The 21,614-nt window shown below is 40.2% G+C and overlaps 1 protein-coding gene across 1 annotated transcript in view; it reads right to left on the reverse strand.

Moving 5' to 3' along the window:
- Nucleotides 1–21,614, reverse strand: part of LOC141100971 (cyclic nucleotide-gated channel cone photoreceptor subunit alpha-like) — a 111,411-nt gene that overhangs the window by 26,867 nt on the left and 62,930 nt on the right. Inside the window, exons 3-5 of the mRNA XM_073589742.1 lie at nucleotides 17,171–17,287; nucleotides 7,763–7,948; nucleotides 359–409 (exon numbers count right to left, since the gene is read on the reverse strand). Coding sequence (XP_073445843.1) covers nucleotides 359–409; nucleotides 7,763–7,948; nucleotides 17,171–17,287 — 354 coding nt within the window. The remainder of the gene's footprint in view (nucleotides 1–358; nucleotides 410–7,762; nucleotides 7,949–17,170; nucleotides 17,288–21,614) is intronic.

Raw genomic sequence — 21,614 nt, forward strand, 5'->3', positions numbered from 1 at the left:
TTTAATATGATGATGCTGCTGATTAATGTGCATTGAACAGTGACTGCATGAAGTGTGTTTTTATAGCGACTGTGCGGTTATAAAACATGAGCACAGTAAGTTTACGTAAATGAATGGATGATGGGCACAATTCTTACAAACAAAATTAAAACAAGAGTAAAATAATACAAAGGAAATGACATGAGGATTGCTATACAGGGAGGCCGGATACAAGATACATATTGATTGTAGAAGGGATAACTTGGGATTTTATGCTACCATTGTCTACATCTATGTTTAGAGGTGTAACAATAACTCCACATCTCATCACAGCTATTACAAAACACTTCAAGGGATTTTCTTCTACAGAATAACTTACTCATCAGTATTATTGTTGTTGTTGACATTGAACTCGGCAAGAACCCAATGACTGAAATAACATTAAATTAAAAAAAAACATAATCAAACTACTTCCTAGTACAAGTAAAATAGTCACATCATCTGATAAATGATAGTGTCCAGAGTAGCGGACCAGAAATGAAGTGAGCAGTACACCGCAAGAGTCTATAAGGTTTGATAAGGCAATGAATTTATTTGTTATGTCTTTACTTGAGATTTCAAATAAATGATCTGACGTCTGAAACCCTATGGACTCTTGCGGTTCTTAAAGTATTTTTTTTTTTGCTTTGTGGCCCCGGATACCATCATAATTACTGTACTTTGCATTCTCAATAACACTAAGGGAGAATACCAGCTGCACTCACCCCCTGCCTATGCTCACGTTTCCCAATAGACGGAGGGACATTCCATTGGTCAAACTACGCGGCTGCACAGGGGCCGACTAGGTGGGAACACCCCACTGCTTCTATGAGATTGCATAGCTTGTAATCACTGGTGCATGAGATACATGAGAGCGTGCTGTATGGTGAGATATTGGGGCCCATTTACTCTGGTGGCACAGGAGTCCTCTGCTATCTGTGTCCACCCACAAACATAGTTGTGCCTATACAAGCACAACTACCTAAGGTGAACATTTTACTCAAACTTTTTAGCTCTTAGATACAACCCCATCATAGAAGTTCTCTGAATATGTTGTCTTTTGCAAACCATGTCATTATACATTATTATTTTTGAGGTGGTATAGGGGATCCATTACTAAGGGGAAGTTCTGCCTAGCACACAAATTTAGGGGGCACTTTCAGGGGCACTGAGTAATACAATATTAGGTGTAGGAGCAGGGGGACACTGTTAGGACACCAGGATAGGAAGTTTGCATGCGGAAAGTGGGGAGATGCAGTTTACGCAGATGAAATGCGGCTGGAAGAAGTGTTCATGGCGGTCTGGGCCGAAGGCAGAACTTAAGTAAATAATACATCTACTGTACAGTGAAGGTGTCACCTGCAAGGCAATAAGTGCAATTGTGTATTTTACCTGTGATCACATCAAAGTCTTACGTTTGTTCGGTAGCAGGGAATTTCATTTGAAAAGTAAAAATCCATCCAGGAACCGTGTGCAGGTTTGGTGAATGTGGGGTGGATTAATAGGTACATATGCGTTGGTGTTTGTCCCCCTTATCATTTATGACCTTAGCAACGCTCCTAGTAATTTTTTTTCCTTATTTTCTACTATCAAAGCTTGGGCGCATTTTATAATCCAGCGCATCCATCCTGGAAACACACATGCTGTTTTTCTGCATTCTTGACAAGGTTTTAGTAGCCAAAGCCAGAAGTGGATACTAAAGGAAGCAAAAGTATAAAGCAAACCTTATATTCCTACTAAGAAATTAGCTAATCATTGATAATGTACTGCATTTAATACCCCTCCAAAACCATTTCATAGTCTTACTACTGCCCAAATGATTAAAGAGTAACCATTATTTTAATTTTTATTTAATACCTAAATAGTACACATTAAAATAAGAAACTTTGCAATATATTTTGATAGATCTGCTTCTTTTTTCTCTTGAACTGATCATTCCTTATCAAAAGTGTCAATTCACTGGTAAAATCTATATTTAGTGAATACAGACTTTCTCATTATAGAATAGGAGATGGCAGTTAGTGCTTATAAGGTTCTATGGAGATCTGTAACTGTCGTTGAAGGCTGGGGTCACACTTGCGAGTGTGATGCGAGAAACTCGCATCAATACCCGGTGCTGCAGCTGGCACTTGGGACCGGAGTGTGCTGCTGCAAGTATTTCTATGCAGCCGCACACTCCTGTCCCGAGTGCCGGCGGCAGCAGCAGGTATTGATGAGAGACTTGCGCGAGTTTCACATCACAGTCGCAAGTGTGACCTCGGCCTAAGGAGAACTTTCAGCAGAATGTCTGTCTGAAACTAGCCCTACCTTCCCTCTACATGGAATTTTATAAGCAACAACTGTCATCTCTCTCATTAATGGGAAATATTGTCTTCACTGAATACAGATTTTACAGACTTATGAAGCAAGAGTGAATGATCATCCAAGAGGAGAAAAAAGCAGATTTCTCTTATAAGATATATTACAAAATTGCTTACTTTCATGTGTACTATTGATTTATATAATAAGAATTTTAAATGCAGGTTATTTTTTTAACCCCTTTACCCCCAAGGGTGGTTTGCATGTTAATGACCAGGCCAATTTTTACAATTCTGACCACTGTACCTTTATGAGGTAATAACTCTGGAACGCTTCCATGGATCCCGGTGATTCTGACATTGTTTTCTCATGACATATTGTCCTTCATGTTAGTGGTAAAATTTCATTGATACAACTTGCGTTTATTTTTGAAAAAAACAGAAATTTGGCGAAAATTTTGAAATTTCGCAATTTTCCAACTTTTTTATGCCCTTAAATCACAGAGACATGTCACACAAAAAACTTAATAAATAACATTTCCCATATGTTTACTTTACATCAGCACAATTTTAGAACCAACATTTTTTTTTGTTAGGAAGTTATAAGGGTTAAAAGTTAACCAGTGATTTCTCATTTTTGCAACACCATTTTCTTTTTACGGACCACATCACATTTGAAGTCTATATGATAGAAAATACCCAAAAGTGATACCATTCTAAAAACTGCACCCCTCAAAGTGCTCAAAACCACATTCAAGAAGTTTATCAACCCTTCAGGTGCTTCACTTGAATTTTTTCACAAAAAAATTATTTCAGGTCCAATTTTTTTTATTTTACCAAGGGTAACAGGAGAAATTGGACTGCAAAAGTTATTGTGCAATTTGTCCTGAGTATGCTGATACCTGATATGTGGGGGGGAACCACTGTTTCGGCGCATGGCAGAGCTTGGAAGGGAAGTAGCGCCGTTTGACTTTTTCAATGCAAAATTGGCTGGAATTGAGATCAGATGCCATGTTGCGTTTGGAGAGCCCCTGATGTGCCTAAACAGTGGAAACCCCCCACAAGTGACTCCATTTTGGAAACTATACCCACTAAGGAACTTATCTAGATATGTGGTGAGAGCTATGAACCCCCCCAGGGCTTCACAGAAGTTTATAACGTACAGCCGTAAAATTAAAAAATCATATTTTTTCCACAAAAATGATCTTTTCACCCCCAATTTTTATTTTCCCAAGGGTAACAGGACCCCAAAAGTTAGTGTGCATTTTGTCCTGAGTACCCTGATACCCCACATGTGGGGGTAAACCACTATTTGGGCGCATGGCAGAACTCGGAAGGGAAGCAGCGCCATTTGACTTTTATGGCTGGAATTGGGATCGGACACCATGCCGCGTTTGGAAAGCCTCTGATGTGCCTAAACAGTGGAAACCCCCCACATATGACACCATTTTGGAAACTAGACACCCCAAGGAAGTTATTTAGGTGTGTGGTGAGCACTTTGAACCCCCAAGGGCTTCACAGAAGTTTATAACGCCCGGGTGTGAAAATAAAAAAATCATATTTTTTCCACAAACATGATCTTTTAGTCCCCAATTTTTTTATTTTGACAATGGTAACAGGAGAAATTGGATGCCAAAAGTTGTTGTCCAATTTGTCCTGAGTACGCTGATACCCCATATGTGGGAGATAACTACTGTATGGGCACACGTCGGGGCTCGGAAGGGAAGTAGTGAGGTTTTGGAATGCAGACTTTGATGGAATGGTCTGCGGGTGTCATGTCGCGTTTGGAGAGCCTCTGATGTGCTTACACTGTTGAAACTCCCCACAAGTGACCCCATTTTGGAAACTAGACCCCCCACGGAACTTATCTAGATGTGTGGTGAGCACTTTGAACCCCAAAGTGCTTCACAGAAGTTTATAACGCCCGGGCGTGAAAATAAAAAAATCATATTTTTTTTCCCACAAAAATGATATTTTTGCTCCCAATTTTTTGTTTTCCTAAGGGTAACAGGAGAAATTGGACCCCAAAAGTTATTTTGCAATTTGTCCTGAGTAGGCTGGGGGTAAAACACTCTTTGGGCGCATGGCAGAGCTTGGAAGGGAAGGAGCACCGTTTGACTTTTTCAACGCAGAATTGGCTGGAATTGAGATCAGACGCCATGTTGCATTTGGAGAGCACCTTATGTCCCTAAACAGTGGAAACCCCCCAATTCTAACTCCAACCCTAACCCCAACACACCCATAACCCTAATCTCAGCCCTAACCCTAGCCCTAACCCTAGCCTTAACCCTAGCCCTAATGGGACAATGGAAATAAATGCATTTTTTTACTTTATTATTTTTCCCTAACTAAGGGGGGTGGTAACGGGGGGTTTGATTTACTATTTAGGTCGGTTTTTATATTTTTCAGCTGTCACACGCTAAAAGACGCTTTTTATTGTAAAAATAGTTTTTGCATCACCACATTTTGAGAGCTATAATTTTTCCATATTTTGACCCACCGAGTCATGTGAGGTCTTATTTTTTGCGGGACGAGTTGATGTTTTTATTGGTACCATTTTCAGTCACGTGACATTTTTTGATCACTTTTTATTCTGATTTTTGGGACGCAGAATGAACAAAAACCAGCATTTCATGAATTTCTTTTGGGGGGTGCGTTTACACCATTCCGCGTGTGGTAAAATTGATAAAGCGGTTTTATTCGTCAGATCAGTATGATTACAGCGATACCTCATTTATGTCGTTTTTTAATGTTTTGGCGCTTTTATACAATAAAAACAATTTTATATAAAAAAATAGTTATTTTTGTATCGCTTTATTCTGCGAGCTATAACTTTTTTATTTTTTCACTTATGACTCTGTATGGTGGCTCGTTTTTTGCGGGACAAGATGACGTTTTCAGCTGTACCATGGTTATTTATATCTGTCTTTTTGATCACTCGTTATTGCACTTTTTGTTCGGCGGTATGATAATAAAGCGTTTTTTGCTTCGTTTTTTATTTTTATTTTTTAAGGGGTTCACTAAAGGGGTTAACTAATGGAACAGTTTTATAGTCTGGTTCGTTATGAACGCGGCGATACTAAATATGTGTACTTTTATTGTTTTTTTTTATTTCCAAAAAATGAATTTATTAGGGAATATTTTTTTTTTATTATTTATTTAGCAATTTTTTTTATAAATTATTTGTACAATTTTTTTTTTTTACTTTATTACTTTGTCCCGGGGGGACATCACTGCATCACTGTCATGTGTCAGATCGCTGATCTGACACGTCACACAGCGCTGTGACAGATCAGCGAACTGACAGACGCTGCACAAGGCTTCCTCATGCTTGGGCTGTGCAGCCACTGAGGAAGCCACCTCCCTTCAGGCTCCCGAAGGCCCCCGCGGCCATATTGGATCTGGGGACCTGCAGGGAAGGAGGCCCTCAGAGCAGCGCAGCACATCGCGCTGCGCTTGGGGTCGCAGAAAGCACGCAGGGAGCCCCCTACCTGCCGATGGTTCTCTAAACCCCGGTACACTGTGATCGTGTTTGATCGCAGTGTGCCAGGGGTTAACGTGTCGGGGGCGGTCCATGACCACCCCTGACGCATAGTGCCGGGTGTCAGCTGTGATAATCAGCTGACACCCGGTCGCGATCAGCGGCGCTCCCCCCGTGAGCACTGCTGATCGCTATGACGTACTATGCCATCCATGGGCATTAAGTCCCAGGGCACATGGACGGGATAGTACGTCCAATGTCAGAAAGGGGTTAATTTCTCTGGCTGTCTGGTATTGGTGGTCTTTTATATACAATAGTCCAATAAAGCTGGTCATACTGTATATATTTTCTTTGTCAGTATACCAATTCTAGCTATTGAAATAATTTGTTGTCAAATAACTGCCCTCCGTGGGTTCAGACAACATATGACCTTGGAAGATTGAGGCAATTTTTACAAAAACTGCTGCATGTTACCTGCACAATGGTTTTGTACATGACTTTTAGGGTACGCTCACACTGGCGAATATTCTGTCATGCGAGAGAATTGAGCACATTATGATAATGACACTTGGCACAAACGCTGTCAGGTTTTTAGCGGAGTGTCATCGGAGTGTGATTCGATTTGAGAGAATTGCAGCAGAGGCGTAGAGAAGATGGAGAGCGTAATTTCTCCATCTTCTCCATTGTCTCTGTAAGTGGACATCGAACTGCACTCAAATGACATAGACTTCTATGAGAGCGCGTGATACGAATATCCGAGCCACTCAGCATGCTATGATTGATTTCTCATGCCAAGTTAGCATAAGAAAATAATAGCAGATCTGCCCCATAGTATAACATTAGTCCAAGTGCTATCTGATAAAACATTGGACAGGACTCAGCTGTGTTATACAGTGGGTACGAAAGTATTCAGACCCCTTTAAATTTTTCACTCTTTGTTTCATTGCTAACATTTGGTAAATTCAAAAAAGTTCATTTTTTTCTTATTAATGTACACTCTGCACCCCATCTTGACTGAAAAAAAAACAGAAGTGTAGAAAGTTTTGCAAATTTATTAAAAAGGAAAAACCTGAAATATCACATGATCATAAGTATTCAGACCCTTTGCTCAGACACTCATATTTAAGTCACATGCTGTCCATTTCCTTGTGATCCTCCTTGAGAAGGTTCTACTCCTTCATTGGAGTCCAGCTGTGTTTAATTAAACTGATATGTAAGAAGATCAAATTGTGTCTCCACACTAGGACCCCTGCAAGCAGTGGTGCGAAAACCTGGCAGTAAGTGTTCAATTTCCCAGCATAGCAAACAAAGGCAAAATTAAATATGACACACTACCTATTCAAATCAGAGGGTTGTCCATGTAATGCACCTAGGACATGTTCTTCAGAGAGGGAGAGAAATGCTCTTTTATGTTCCTCGGCCATCTGGCCAAGACATGGGGATCCGTAACAAAGGATTTTAAAAAATACGGAATATGCAACTATTTGGTATCATGTAATTTACTTCCAAACAAATGTAGTTTCTTTTATAATACTTTAAAGAAAAGTAAATAAATCAACAGAGAAAACACAATATACCTTGTCGTAAAACACACTGTAAGTTACAACTTTGATGTAACCTTAATTTTAAGGGAAGACTTTTTAAGTTTAGGTTATGACTGGATGCCCACATTCTCCAGAATATTGTCTCAACATTCTAAACCAGAATCCCTCAACAATAAAACACAACAACATTAGGGGGTCACCCAATCCCAGATTTTCACTAGGGATATCAAAACAATCATACACTGAGGAATCTCACAATAATTGCAAACTGACAACAGGGATCACACAACAAACACACACTGACACCACTCACACTAAAATAACACACTGACACTGCAGCTGCAAGAGCAGGTACGCCAGAAGCACGATACAAAACAGTAAAAATGGACCAATTTGTGGACCTCACATAATTATAGCAGTACCTATTTGCCTTTTCCAGCCTGTCTGGATTTTGGTTTTCTATTACAGATTGCGTGAAGCTGTTTCTGCTAGAAGCCTCTTTAAGCTCCGGTCCCCTAAATCTTTCCAAAAAAGAGTCTGGGCGCTGATCTTCTTGATTAAGGTGTCTCATCGCCCAGGTCCGCATCGTTAGAAGAAATCTTGACAACCTGCAAAGAATTAATAATAAATATTTCCCTACTTTTTCTCTGTAATTATGTTTTGAAAGGTCAACAATTTTTTTGTACAATTGGTTTATTTTATTTTTTACAATATTTCTTTAACAAATGATGTTCTGCAAGAATCTTGAGCAGATTAGAGGTGCCAGAGAGAGACTGCCACCATTAGCAGTCATTTCCATGCTTTGTGCCTCATTCACATGTTCGTGACTCGCATATGTGTTCTACCCATGCTTTCACGGACAGAACACGTAACCATTATAGTCTATGGGGCTGTTCACATGTCTGTGTATTTCTTAAATCACTGAGGCTTGTCTGATTTTGGTTTGAGCCATAAAAAAATGTGCACTCAAGTCCATGTGTCCATGAAAATCATGGATAGCGCACGTATACTGTTCGTTTTTAATATTGCAATAGCTATGCTAAGCAATATAAGTTATAAAAGCTAACACTTTTTTGGTAAAAGAAAATCCCTGTTGAAACACTGATGTTGAAAACAGGTACACAGACCAAAATCAATCCGTTTAATTGCAAAGGTAAAAAAAAAAATGGAATTCTAGATTAGGCCTTACGCATGTTTGCACTTATTTCCCAATTATCTATTTAGTTGTGATAGCAGTTAAGAGGGGTTAAAATGGGGACAGATTCCTTTACTGGAACATTTCCTGATTTTCAGGTAGAATACAAAACTTCAGAGGTACAATAGGTACCCACTCACTTGTACACACTCCTCATGATTGAAATTCATTGAGTTTTGAAAATCACAGGATTGACAGACATGTTAATTATGTACAAATGATGAAAAAATGGAAATAAGTATCGATTTATTCAGTATCGAGTGTGAGCACCACGTACAAAAGGAAAACCACTTGCACGCCTTGGAGTGCTATTAATAAGATTCTTAATGGTTGTTTAAGGAATATCCTTCCACGCTGAATGCACTTGGGCACAAAACTCATCAATGTCCTCTGCTGGCAGCTCCCTTTGCAAATGCCAACTAATGACGTCTGAGATGTCTGAGATGTGTTTGATGGAAGACAGGTCCAGAGACATTGCAGCACTTTTAGGCCACGCTGGTTGATCACAGTAGCACAAGCAACATGTGGCCTTTCGTTGTCATGTTGAAAAATGCCTCTTGAGGAAAATTGGATGCCACACATCTAATGTGTTAAGCAGTGTCTACACAAGCCATCATGGGTCATTTGCACAACATTCCTCCATCTACAGGTGTTATAAGAAAACCACCGTTCTCAAAGGCTATCATGGTGCAGAGCAAAATGGCAATAGGGGCTGGAATCGAGGTCTATCCTTTTCAAAGATGAGCCCCGCTTTTATTTCAGACAAAGTGATAATCTGGAGATTGATGTGAAGACCTTGTGGACAATGCCATAAAGAGGCCTTCAAAAGGGAATGTAACACCAATCCGACTCCCAGTATTATGGTGTGGAATCCCTTTAGTTTTCATTCCAAGCATACTATCAGCATGGTGTTACATTAATTTGGCCAGGAACCAGTGATACGGCCATTTCTCCAATGGGTCTGGAGCAATTTTTCAAGTCGACAGCGTCAGGCCACATGTTGCTCTGGCTACTGTGAGAAGTTTCCATATTTTCATCATTTGCACTTCATTAACATGTCTATTGATCCTGTGATTTCCATAATTTCATTACTTTTCCTTCTTGGTATTGAAATTTCAATGTTGAGGAGTCAATATGACTAAATTATAACAGACTGCTTTAATTTACCTTTGCTTTGGGATACGATATTGGAGAATTGCATGAATACAGTGAGATCTAAAAATTATAAACTATGAGTGTCAATCATTATTTAATCAGATCAACTGGGTGTGAATTTAAGTAACAACAAAGCTTGGTCTTCCCTATACGAATACATATGCAAATGATGAACATTGTCTCTGATTGAGATAAGGATTTATAAAAATATCGAGCTCCATATATTCACTGTACGGCAGCGGGTGTACAAATGAAGAACATTTACCACAATTTAAACTCTTCTGTATGTGGTTATATAAAATAAAATTCACCCAATAGCAGAGGTTCTGAATATTATAAAACATCTAAAATGTGTATGCTTTCCTTGTACTGCAATTCAGTAACATGGAAATCCTACGCAAAGAAGCTTATCGTCTAATTAGTACATTTATTCCCCAGGCTTATGTCAGTGTTCAAAAGCCTACCATTAGATAACTCAAAGAAAGACTGGTTTACATAAGAGGACAGCATAGAAATAAACACTATTATCGAGCCCAAAGTGGTTGCTTATTTAGTGTGTGAGACAGTGACCGGTGTTATTGTGAATGGCCGGTATGTGTCAGAGGGGCGGAGGTCCCCTGCGCTGTAAGCCTGGAATGTTGCTCTGGAACCTGTAGTTCCACGGGGCTTGTTTAGTCTATAAGGGACGGGGCTTACAGGGTTAGCCGGAGAGCTGGGAGGGTCTGGCTAGCCACACCCCTCCCATCAATGGGTGTGTCTCATAGGATATAATGAGACTGTTGTTTGGTTACATAACCTCTGTGTTGGAAGGTCCTGAAAGTGTACAGGTTTTGCTGGAAGGCACATGGAGGAGGGATGTGTCTGCAGAGTCCGTGACGGCTATCTGTGTTGGGGGAAACTACAGTCCTTCTGAGGGTCTGGAACTGACAGAGTTTGAGCTTGTAAAGCAAGTCATACTATGGGTCGGTGATCCCAGTAAGGCAGCTTCCCTGGAAGTCAGGATGTCAGTTACTGTGAACTGTGTTGGGGGGCAGCTACTGTCCCTCTGTGGGTCTGGAACTGATGGATGTGAGCTTGTCAAGCAAATCATAGTACAGGTCAGTGATCCCAGTAAGGCAGCTTCCCTGGAAGTCAGGACCCATGTGATGCCAGCCTGTGAAGCCTACAACGCTGCCAAGCAGGTAATCCAGAGCATGGGAGACTGTGTGCACTGACGAGGGTCAGTTAATGAACTCTGCGGACATAACTGCAGTTGAGAGCGGACTGTATGCTAGGTCTGTGATGTGTAACATGGCCTACAGTGGTTTATGATTGCATAATAAACCATATGAGACTATTTAAATGGAAAACCGTTTCTGTGTGCTTTAATCCCACTGCCAAGTGAGTGTCCCCCAACACATTCAGTGAGCGCTATTTTACAAGTGTTAAAAAGAAGATCCCAAATGGACAAAAGATGACTGAGCAAACATATAGCATCTTTGCTGAAATGAGCAATAATCTGTAAAGTGAAAAACAAACTGTATAATTCCAAATAAAGTCAGTCTGATGGCACTAACAAAACAGCCTCTATCTATTGTTTATGACTTGTGGAACAAAGTCAGAACTAAAAGCTTTGACTATTAGTGAGATAAATTTAAGGCTCTGTTTGATTTTTTTTTATTATTAAGCTGCTTCCGAAATGCAAATTTCAACAACTTTCTAAATAGACTTTATTTTAAAATTTTCTACCATTTTTCTGCTGTCTGTAAATTTTGTATCTAGCTCAATAAATTTGCAAAAATGCTACAAATCATCCCGAGCTATGGCTTCTGCTTCTAAAAGCTCCCTCCCTTCTCTCAAAGTTAATGATATCAATATGGGGGAAGGGGTTTGTACACAGATCTTCAGTGGAGAGGGGAGAAAGTATCTATGACAGCAAAGAAAATATTCTATAGAAAATGAGGAAAGCACATGGAAAGGAAAGTTCAGCATGTACAGTAATTTTGCACTGTAACTTACAACAATTTCTGGTGTAAATTATAGTAAAACTGTTGGTCCATGGGAGACCCCCACCCACCTTGTTAAATCTTCCCAACTTTTATAATCACTTGAAAAATGGAGAGGAAATTGTAAAACAATAATAATAAATAAACTCTGATTTTGAACCAGTCACAGAAGAAGAAGTAAGCAGGCTCCTTGCATCTTCTCACCCAACTACTTGCACCAGTGACCCATTTCCGTCACAGCTCCTTCAGTCCCTTTCCCCTGCTGTCACCCCTCACCTAACTAAAATATTTAACCTCTCTCTCTCTTCTGGTATTTTTCCCTTCTCATTTAAGCATGCCATCATACATCCACTACTTAAAAAACCATCCCTCGACCAAAACTGTGCCGCTAACTATAGACCTGTCTCTAATCTTCCCTTCATCTCTAAACTCCTGGAACGCCTGGTCCACTCCCGTCTTATCCGCTATCTCTCAGAAAACTCTCTTCTCAACCCTCTCCAATCCGGTTTCCGCTCTTTACACTCCACTGAAACTGCCCTCACTAAAGTCTCTAATGATCTGCTAACAGCTAAATCAAATGGTCATTACTCCATGCTAATTCTCTTTTATCTCTCTGCAGCATTCGACACTGTGGATCATCAGCTCCTCCTCACTATGCTCCGTTCCATTGGCCTCAAGGATACCGTTCTCTCCTGGTTCTCCTCCTATCTCTCCGACCGCTCCTTTACTGTATCTTTTGCCGGTTCCTCCTCCTCTCATCTTCCCCTTACTGTTGGGGTCCCCCAAGGATCGGTTCTAGGTCCCCTCCTCTTCTCCTTGTACACTGCCCCTATTGGTCAAACAATCAGTAGATTTGGTTTCCAGTACCATCTCTATGCTGATGACACCCAATTATACGCTTCTTCTCCTGACATCACGCCAGCCTTTCTAGAAAACACCGGCGATTGTCTAAACGCTGTGTCTAATATCATGTCCTCACTATATCTGAAACTGAACCTGTCAAAGACTGAACTCCTGGTGTTTCCTCCCTCTACTAATGTACCTATACCCGACATTGCCATTTCTGTGTGTGGTTCCACTATTACTCCCCAGCAACAGGCCCGCTGTCTTGGGGTCATACTTGATTCCGAGCTTTCCTTTGCCCCCCACATTCGATCACTGGCTCGCTCTTGTCATCTGCACCTCAAAAACATTTCTAGAATTCGACCTTTTCTTACCTTTGACTCTGCAAAAACTCTTACTGTTTCTCTTATTCATTCTCGTCTCGACTATTGTAACTCTCTTCTAATCGGTCTCCCTCTTACCAAACTCTCCCCCCTCCAATCTGTCTTGAATGCTGCAGCCAGGATCATATTCCTCACCAATCGTTACACTGATGCCTCTACCTTGTGCCAGTCATTACACTGGCTACCCATCCACTCCAGAATTCAGTATAAACTTATTACCCTCACTCACAAAGCCCTCCATGGCTCAGCACCACCCTACATCTCCTCCCTTGTTTCAGTATTTCAGTATACCACCCTACCCGCGCCCTCCGTTCTGCTGATGACCTGAGATTAGCATCCTCAATAGTCAGAACCTCCCACTCCCGTCTCCAAGACTTTACACGTGCCGCACCAATTCTTTGGAATGCACTTCCCAGGTCAATACGATTAGTCCCCAATCCCCACAATTTTAAGCGTGTCCTGAAAACGCATTTATTCAGACTGGCCTACCACCCCAACACATTAACCTAATCTATCCCTGTGTGGCAGAGCCAAAAGTTTTACCATAACCAGGTTCCCCGCATCATGTTCCCACATGCTTTATGCATCCATTAGCCCTCTGTGTCTGTACTGTTACACACTTAACATTATGACTGGTCCATACAATCAGGGTAACTGTTACCACCCACCTTTCGTGTCTCCCTCTTTCCTCATAGACTGTAAGCTTGCGAGCAGGGCCCTCTTTCCTCTTGGTATGTGTTATAATCTACTGTATGTGATTATTGTTATGCTGTAATGTCTATTGTCTGTACAAATCCCCTCTGAAATGTAAAGTGCTGCGGAATATGTCGGCGCTATAAAAATAAAATTTATTATTATTATTATTAAATAAACCTGATAGAAACTTGCGCTAATTAAATGTGTCTTGGTTAAATAAAGATATCTTATGAAGAAATCTATTACCTTTACTGAAGCTAAAAACTGGTGAGGCAGGGAAAAGGGTCTTCAGAATGCAGGGTGGATTTCCAGGTCCTTTCCCAATGATACTCCCCGACACAGGTATATAAAAAGTTACTGGAGCTAAAGGGTGCTACCTCCTAGCATGCCGCCGTCCCGGCCGGTGACTGGCGCGCAGCTGGAGGTGTATATCGGCAGGCTGTAAGAGTACCAGCCGCCGCTTGCAAAAGCAGGCCTGCAAGGTCCGAAAAAGCTGAAGGACCTTGCGTGACGTCACAGTCACGTGATAGATCACGTGACAGGCAAGAAAGCCCTATGGGGCGCTGATGGGGCCAGAAAGCAATGGCAAATCCTACGCGTTGCGGAATTCACTGATTCCTTCTTCAGGGATGGCCCCCTAGAGCAAGAGGAACCCTTATATAGCCTCCAGTATATAGCAATGGAGCATTATACTATGCATTAAAAGCAAATAGCTCAATCTCGCTATTTAAACCGTTTGGGATCAGAGTATTCAATTCAAATATCCATTTACTTTCCACCCTGGACATCTGATGGATAAAATTACCTTTCCTGATACTTCTTTTAACTATTTGAATCCCAGTCACTTTAGTATCCCTTAGGGAGCTCCCATGATGTGTAAGATAATGATTAGAGAGGGGGTGACCTGTGAATTTCTTACAAATATTCCGTAAATGTTCCCCAATTCTGACATTTAAGGGACGTATCGTTCGACCTATTTATAATTTATCACATGGACATGTGATACAATATATCACCCCCTTCGTGTCACAGGTGATAAAATCACGAATCTGAATCTCCATGGATTTATTTATAATAGAGAATTGTTTCTTACTGCCTAATTTTCTGCAAGATACACATTTTTTGCAGGGAAAAAAACCTTTTAATTGCTGTTGTGAATGAGAATTGGGGCCTTTTTTAGATATTGAAATAGAAGGGGCTACCAGGTTACCTAAATTATTTGCCCTTCTAAAGACAAACCTAGGGCTGGCTGGTAGAACTTCCACTATGATTTTATCATTCTTCAAAATACCCCAGTGTTTATTTACAATTTTTCTGAGAATTTGACTATTTGAATTATACTGGGTGATGATAGGAATCTCGTCTATACTAATATTTTCTTTATTTTTTATTTTATGTCTGAGGAATTGTTCCCTTGGTATATGTCCAATATATTCCCTGGTTGCTAGCAGGGATTGGGTATCATAACCTTTTTGACAAAATTTTTTGATTAGAGTTTCAGCCTCAGTTAAATAGTCCTGTGACTTGGAACAATTTCTATGAGCCCGTATGAATTGGCTCTTTGGAATATTAAGAAGCCAACTTGGGAGATGACAGTTTTCTAGCGAAATATAATTGTTTGAATCAGTGGGTTTGTGAAATAGTTGTGTCTGAATGGTGTTGTCCTCAATAAAGATTTTTAAGTCTAAAAAGTTAATCTCCGTGAGACTAGTAGTTGCGGTAAATTTTAAAAAATAACAATTTTTATTCAATTCATCAATAAAATCTGTTAAAAGAGTAGGCCCACCAGACCAAATAAAAATAATATCATCTATGAAGCGGTGCCAGAGTACCAGATTCGCGCGCAGCCTGCCCTCGGGAAAGATGGTTTCATGTTCCCACTTGCCAACATACAAATTTGCATAACTGGGCGCGAATCTGGTACCCATAGCGGTCCCCCACTTCTGGGAGTAGTAGTTCGCTCCATAGTAAAAATAGTTGTGGGTGATTATAAAATAAATACAATCGACAATAAAAGCAATCTGGTCGCTGGGAAAGCTTTTAGCCTCTGACATAAAGAATTCCGCAGATTTGCAACCCTTTTCATGTTCAATAACTGTGTAAAGGGAAGTTATATCTAAAGTCCCTAAGATGAAATGATCTTTCCATTCTATAGTATTTAAAACCTGTAAGACATGAGTAGTGTCCTTCAAATAGGCTGGAAGGGCAGGGACTAATTGCTGTAAATGGTAGTCCACAAACTTAGAAAGATTAGCCATCAGGCCGCCAATAGCCGATATTATTGGTCGGCCCGGGGGTTTGATCAAACTCTTATGTATCTTTGGGATGTAATAAAAATATGGTATCCTAGGGTGAGTGGTGTTGATAAAGTCAAATTCCTCTTTCTTTATATACCCCTTATCGAAACCACATTTGATGTGGACCTGCATTTCTGCAAGGTACCTTTCTGAAGGGTCACTGTCCATTAATTCATAGGTACGTGAATCCGATAGTATCCTCAAAGACTCTTCCTCATAGTCAGAAGTGTTCAAAATTACTATGCTGCCCCCTTTGTCAGCCGGTCTTAGTGTAATTGCATGATTTGTCTGAAGCCGTTTAATAGCTGAACGTTCACTGCTAGATAAATTATACTTACATTTTCTGCATCTTTTATCAGATATACTCCTAATATCCTGTATCACGTTATTCTGAAATGCCTCAAAGGCTTCTGAGTATTCTTGAATCGGATTGAAATTGGATTTCTTCTTTAGACCGGTATGCTGATAAGGGTCTATAATTTCAAACGGATTCGTGACGTCGCTAGAAGTCACTCTTTTTTTCATATAGAATTTTTTTATGGCTAATCTCCTCATAAAAGTTTTGATACCAATAAACGCCTGGAACTTGTTAAAACCCACACTGGGTGCAAATTTGAGGCCTTTACTCAGTAATCTTTTCTCATTATCCTTTAAACTGTAGTCACTAAGATTAAAAATTTTTTGTTCTGAATGGCTCACTTGATCCTCTGGTATTTGTTATTTATTCTTTTTTTTGGTAAATTTCCCGCCCCTACATCCCCTCTGCCGTATTTTTTTGCACCCACCTGAAAAAACGGCAAATAGCTTTGTTTAGTTTTAGGTTTATTTTTTGTGAGAAGAAGACCCTCATTGAGGGCTAGGGGTAATTGATTGGGATTGTTATTAGAAGTAGAAGGATGGTTAACTGTACTTGCAAGAGGAGAAAATCTATTTTGGGTGGGAATAGCGGGCACCGGTGTGGATGCAGTCACCGCCGTCTCCCCGAGTAGTATATTATCTACATTAGAGTCCCCACATTGTATATGAGCTGTTTCTTGTCCATTATTGACATTGATATCGTCCATACCAGAGGTTAAATGGATCGCTTTAGCGCCATTGGTATATACATATATTTATTGAAATTGTAAAACAGCAGGAAAAAAATTTTTGCAAAATTTTTAAAATTTTTATATATTAAAAGAAGCATAAAGACATTGATAAATTCTGCACAGAATTTAAGATTTTTAATAAAAACCTGTTAATTTGCTGATTCACACTTATTCTCTGTGTTTGTTACCTGGCCATTCCTCCTCTTCCAGTGAATGAGCTCCTGCGGGACTCTGTAAGGCCTCTTGGATCCAATGCAATAACCCGTTGAAGCTCCGATGAGGTGTCATCACACAGGGAATGAGCCCTTCAGAGTAAAAAGTAAAACCTACGTCATTTTGTGGGGGTAAGGGTTTGGTATTAAACTAAGATTGTGATACTAACAAATGTATAAATAAAATGTAAAGAGGCAAGACAAATACAGTGATGTGCAAAAGTTTTAGTCAGATGTGGAAAAAATGCTTTTTTATCAATTAACAAAATGTAAAGTAAATAAGCATAATGTGACCACTCTTTGCTCTCAAAACATCATCAAAGCATTAATTCTTCCAGATACACTTAAATACAGCTGTTGAAGGTGCTTGGCAGGTAGGTTGTTCCAAGCATCTTGAAGAACTACAGTGTCATGTAAAAGTTTGAGCACCCCTGATCAAATTTACTGTTATTGTGAACAGTTGAGCAAGTTGAAGATGAAATGATCTCTAAAAGGCCTAAAGTTTGTTTGAGGGATTTTCATCCATTCAGCCATTCTTCCTCGGAAAATTCCTCAAGTTCTATGAGATTGAGATTCCTGGGTCATCTTGCATTCACTGCTGTTTTGAGGTCTAGCCACAGATTTTCAATGATGTTCAGAGAGAACTGTGAGGGCCATTGTAAAACTTTCAATGGTACCTTTTGAGGTAGTCTATTGTGGATTTTGAAGTGTGTTTAGGATCATCATCCATTTGTAGAAGTCATCCTCTATTCAATTCAGCTTTTTTACGGATGGTGTTATGTTTGCGTCAAGAATTTATTGAAATTTCATTGAATCTATTCTTCCCTCTACCCGTTAAATGATCCCCATGCCATTGGCTGCAACACCCCCCAAAGCATGATTGATTAACCTCCATGCTTAATGGTTGCCGAGATGTTCTTTGATCATTGTGGCCAAAGAGTTCTAGTTTCACCTCATCGGTCCACAGGACTTGTTTTCAAAATGCATCAGGCTTGTTTCGATGTTCTTTTGCATACTTCTGGCGCTGAATTTTATGATGAGGACTCAGGAGATGTTTTTCTTATGATGACTCTTCCATGAAGGCCATATTTCTGCAGGTGTCTCTGAACAGAATAATTTACCACAGCTCCACAACTTGACCTTAACTGCCATTTCTTAATTACATTTTGAACTGAGGAAAGGGCAACTTGAAAACGCTTTGCTACCTTCTAATAGCCTTCTCAAGCTTTGTGGGACTCCACCATTTTAATTTTTACAGTGCTGGGCAGCTGCAGTTTTTGGCACAAGGTTAGAGGAGGCTGGGTTTCTACAAAGCTGGGAAATTTGTATCGCCTGATCTTTCCTAAAGATGATAGTGAACAAGCCATAACCCTAGCAGGCTAATTAAGGTCTGAAACCTTATATCCACAAAGGAAATGTGTCATCTTCAACTTTAGGCCATTTAGAGATCATTTCATCTTCAACTTGACCGGGCATACCCAAACTTTTATAGGCCTCTGTAACTACAAATTTGTGAAAACAGTGGCCATATCGTCTTTATAAAGAAGATAGTTCTTCATGCCATGGCTGTATGTTTGTTGGTGGTTGCCTGTCTGTAGAATAGTATAGAACTATTCTTGGTATTGCATGATGAGTAAGTTATCACCTTTATTTCTTAGCATTGAAGACACCAAAAAATGGGCAATGTTTAGAATCGCCGATGTAGTGGTCAACCAAGGAAACTTAGTACAACAGTATAACAGATTAAAGATACATTATACTTACTTCCCTTCAAAATTCAGATGCTGATAACAAATTTCACCCCAAAGCATGTTTTTACTTTTCCCCACAGAAGCTGATAACAAATTTTACCCACAGAGAATGTTTTCATATTTCCCCTAGAGAAGCTGATTAAAAATTTCACCCCCAGAACATAGGGCACAGTACCCTCACAGGCAGGGTTGCAGAGTACAGGCAGTGGCTTTTGCCACAGTACTCCCAGGGTTCTATTCTGGACAGGCAGCCTGATAAATGAGTACCACATTTAAAGAAGGCAGCAGTCAAACAAATTAACCACTTCTTAACTAAGTCAGCAGTTGATGTAGCAAGACAAAATAGCCATGACAATTAAGAGGCTCTGTAATTGTAAAGAGTAGTTAAATATTTTAATGATCATTTGGTATGGCAACAAAGGTTGAGTAAAATTATTTTTTAGGACCACTACTTGTACAGATACGGCTGCTGAAGACACTGTGGCTTTTGGGCAGAGTATCCCACAGAAACTGATATCAAATTTAACCCACAGAGCAAGGAGCACGGTACCCCCACAGCTAGATAATGTCAGCTCCAGTAGCGTACATTACAAATGCTGCTGATGAAAATCTGTTAGTATGATCTTGGATCAAGCTGGCGGTCTACCGGCAGTCTAGTTAAAAATTTCAATAACCAAGCATGTTTACACTTTTCCCCAACAGAAACTGATAACAAATTTCACTTGCAGAGCATGTTTTCACATTTCCGTCAGAGAAGCTGATTAAAATTTCACACTGAGACAATGTGGCACAGTACACCCACAGAAAGGGTTGCAGAGTACACACAGTGGCTTAAAGGTACTGTACTCCCACAGATATACAGTTGTGGCCAAAAGTATTGACACCCCTGCAATTCTGTCAGATAATACTCAGTTTCTTCCTGAAAATGATTGCAAACACAAATTCTTTGGTATTATTATCTTTATTTAATTTGTCTTAGAATGAAGCAAAAATCAAAACATTGGTCATTTCACACAAAACTCTAAAAATGGGTCAGACAAAAGTATTGGCACCCTCAGCCTAATACTTGGTTGCACAACCTTTAGCCAAAATAACTGCGACCAACCGCTTCCGGTAACCATCAATGAGTTTCTTACAATGCTCTGCTGGAATTTTAGACCATTCTTCTTTGGCAAACTGCTCCAGGTCCCTGATATTTGAAGGGTGCCTTCTCCAAACTGCCATTTTTAGATCTCTCCACAGGTGTTCTATGGGATTCAGGTCTGGACTCATTGCTGGCCACCTTAGAAGTCTGCAGTACTTTCTCTCAAACCATTTTCTAATGCCTTTTGAAGTGTGTTTTGGGTCATTGACCTGCTGGAAGACCCATGACCTCTGAGGGAGACCCAGCTTTCTCACACTGGGCCCTACATTATGATGCAAAATTTGTTGGTAGTCTTCAGACTTCATAATGCCATGTACATGGTCAAGCAGTCCAGTGCCAGAGGCAGCAAAGCAACCCCAAAACATCAGGGAACCTCCGCCATGTTTGACTGTAGGGACCATGTTCTTTTCTTTGAATGCCTCTTTTTTTTCTCCTGTAAACTCTATGTTGATGCCTTTGCCCAAAAAGCTCTACTTTTGTCTCATCTGACCAGAGAACATTCTTCCAAAACGTTTTAGGCTTTTTCAGGTAAGTTTTGGCAAACTCCAGCCTGGCTTTTTTATGTCTCGGGGTAAGAAGTGGGGTCTTCCTGGGTCTCCTACCATACAGTCCCTTTTCATTCAGACGCCGACGGATAGTACGGGTTGACACTGTTGTACCCTCGGACTGCAGGGCAGCTTGAACTTGTTTGTATGTTAGTCGAGGTTCTTTATCCAACATCCGCACAATCTTGCGCTGAAATCTCTTGTTAATTTTTCTTTTCCATCCACATCTAGGGAGGTTAGCTACAGTGCCATGGGCTTTAAACTTCTTGATGACACTGCACACGGTAGACACAGGAACATTCAGGTCTTTGGAGATGGACTTGTAGCCTTGAGATTGCTCATGCTTCCTCACAATTTGGTTTCTCAAGTCCTCACACAGTTCTTTGGTCTTCTTTCTTTTCTCCATTCTCAATGTGGTACACACAAGGACAGAGGCTGAGTCAACTTTAATCCATGTCAACTGGCTGCAAGTGTGATTTAGTTATTGCCAACACCTGTTAGGTGCCACAGGTAAGTTACAGGTGCTGTTAATTACACAAATTAGAGAAGCATCACATGATTTTTCGAACTGTAGGTGAAAGAATGCACACAGCGGCTTTTGGTACAGTACTATCACAGACATGGTTGCATAAGAGTAGAAAAATATGTTTAGACGCACATCACTCCCACCAACACAGTTGAAGATTATAAAAACTTTTGGTTAGTGCTATCAAGGACACGAGTGCAGAGTACACATATACAGTATTTTTGGAAAGCTGCGCACATGCAAAATCTAATATTGTCCCTCACTACAGCTGCATCCTGTCCATACACCAAGCAGAGCAGAAAAAAGAATAAAAATCTTGAACCATGAGGAACAAGTCCAAGTGGAAGAGGATGTGGACGTGGCATATTGTTTTTTTTTTTTCAGTTCTTTTGCCTTTTTTATGGAACTGACTTAAGACAACCTTAATTTAACAAAACTAAAACTAGCTATCCCA

The sequence above is a fragment of the Dendrobates tinctorius genome, unplaced genomic scaffold, assembly GCF_039654945.1.
Source record: "Dendrobates tinctorius isolate UK_male_01 unplaced genomic scaffold, ASM3965494v1 ptg000112l, whole genome shotgun sequence".
In the NCBI taxonomy this organism is placed as follows: Eukaryota; Metazoa; Chordata; class Amphibia; order Anura; family Dendrobatidae; genus Dendrobates; species Dendrobates tinctorius.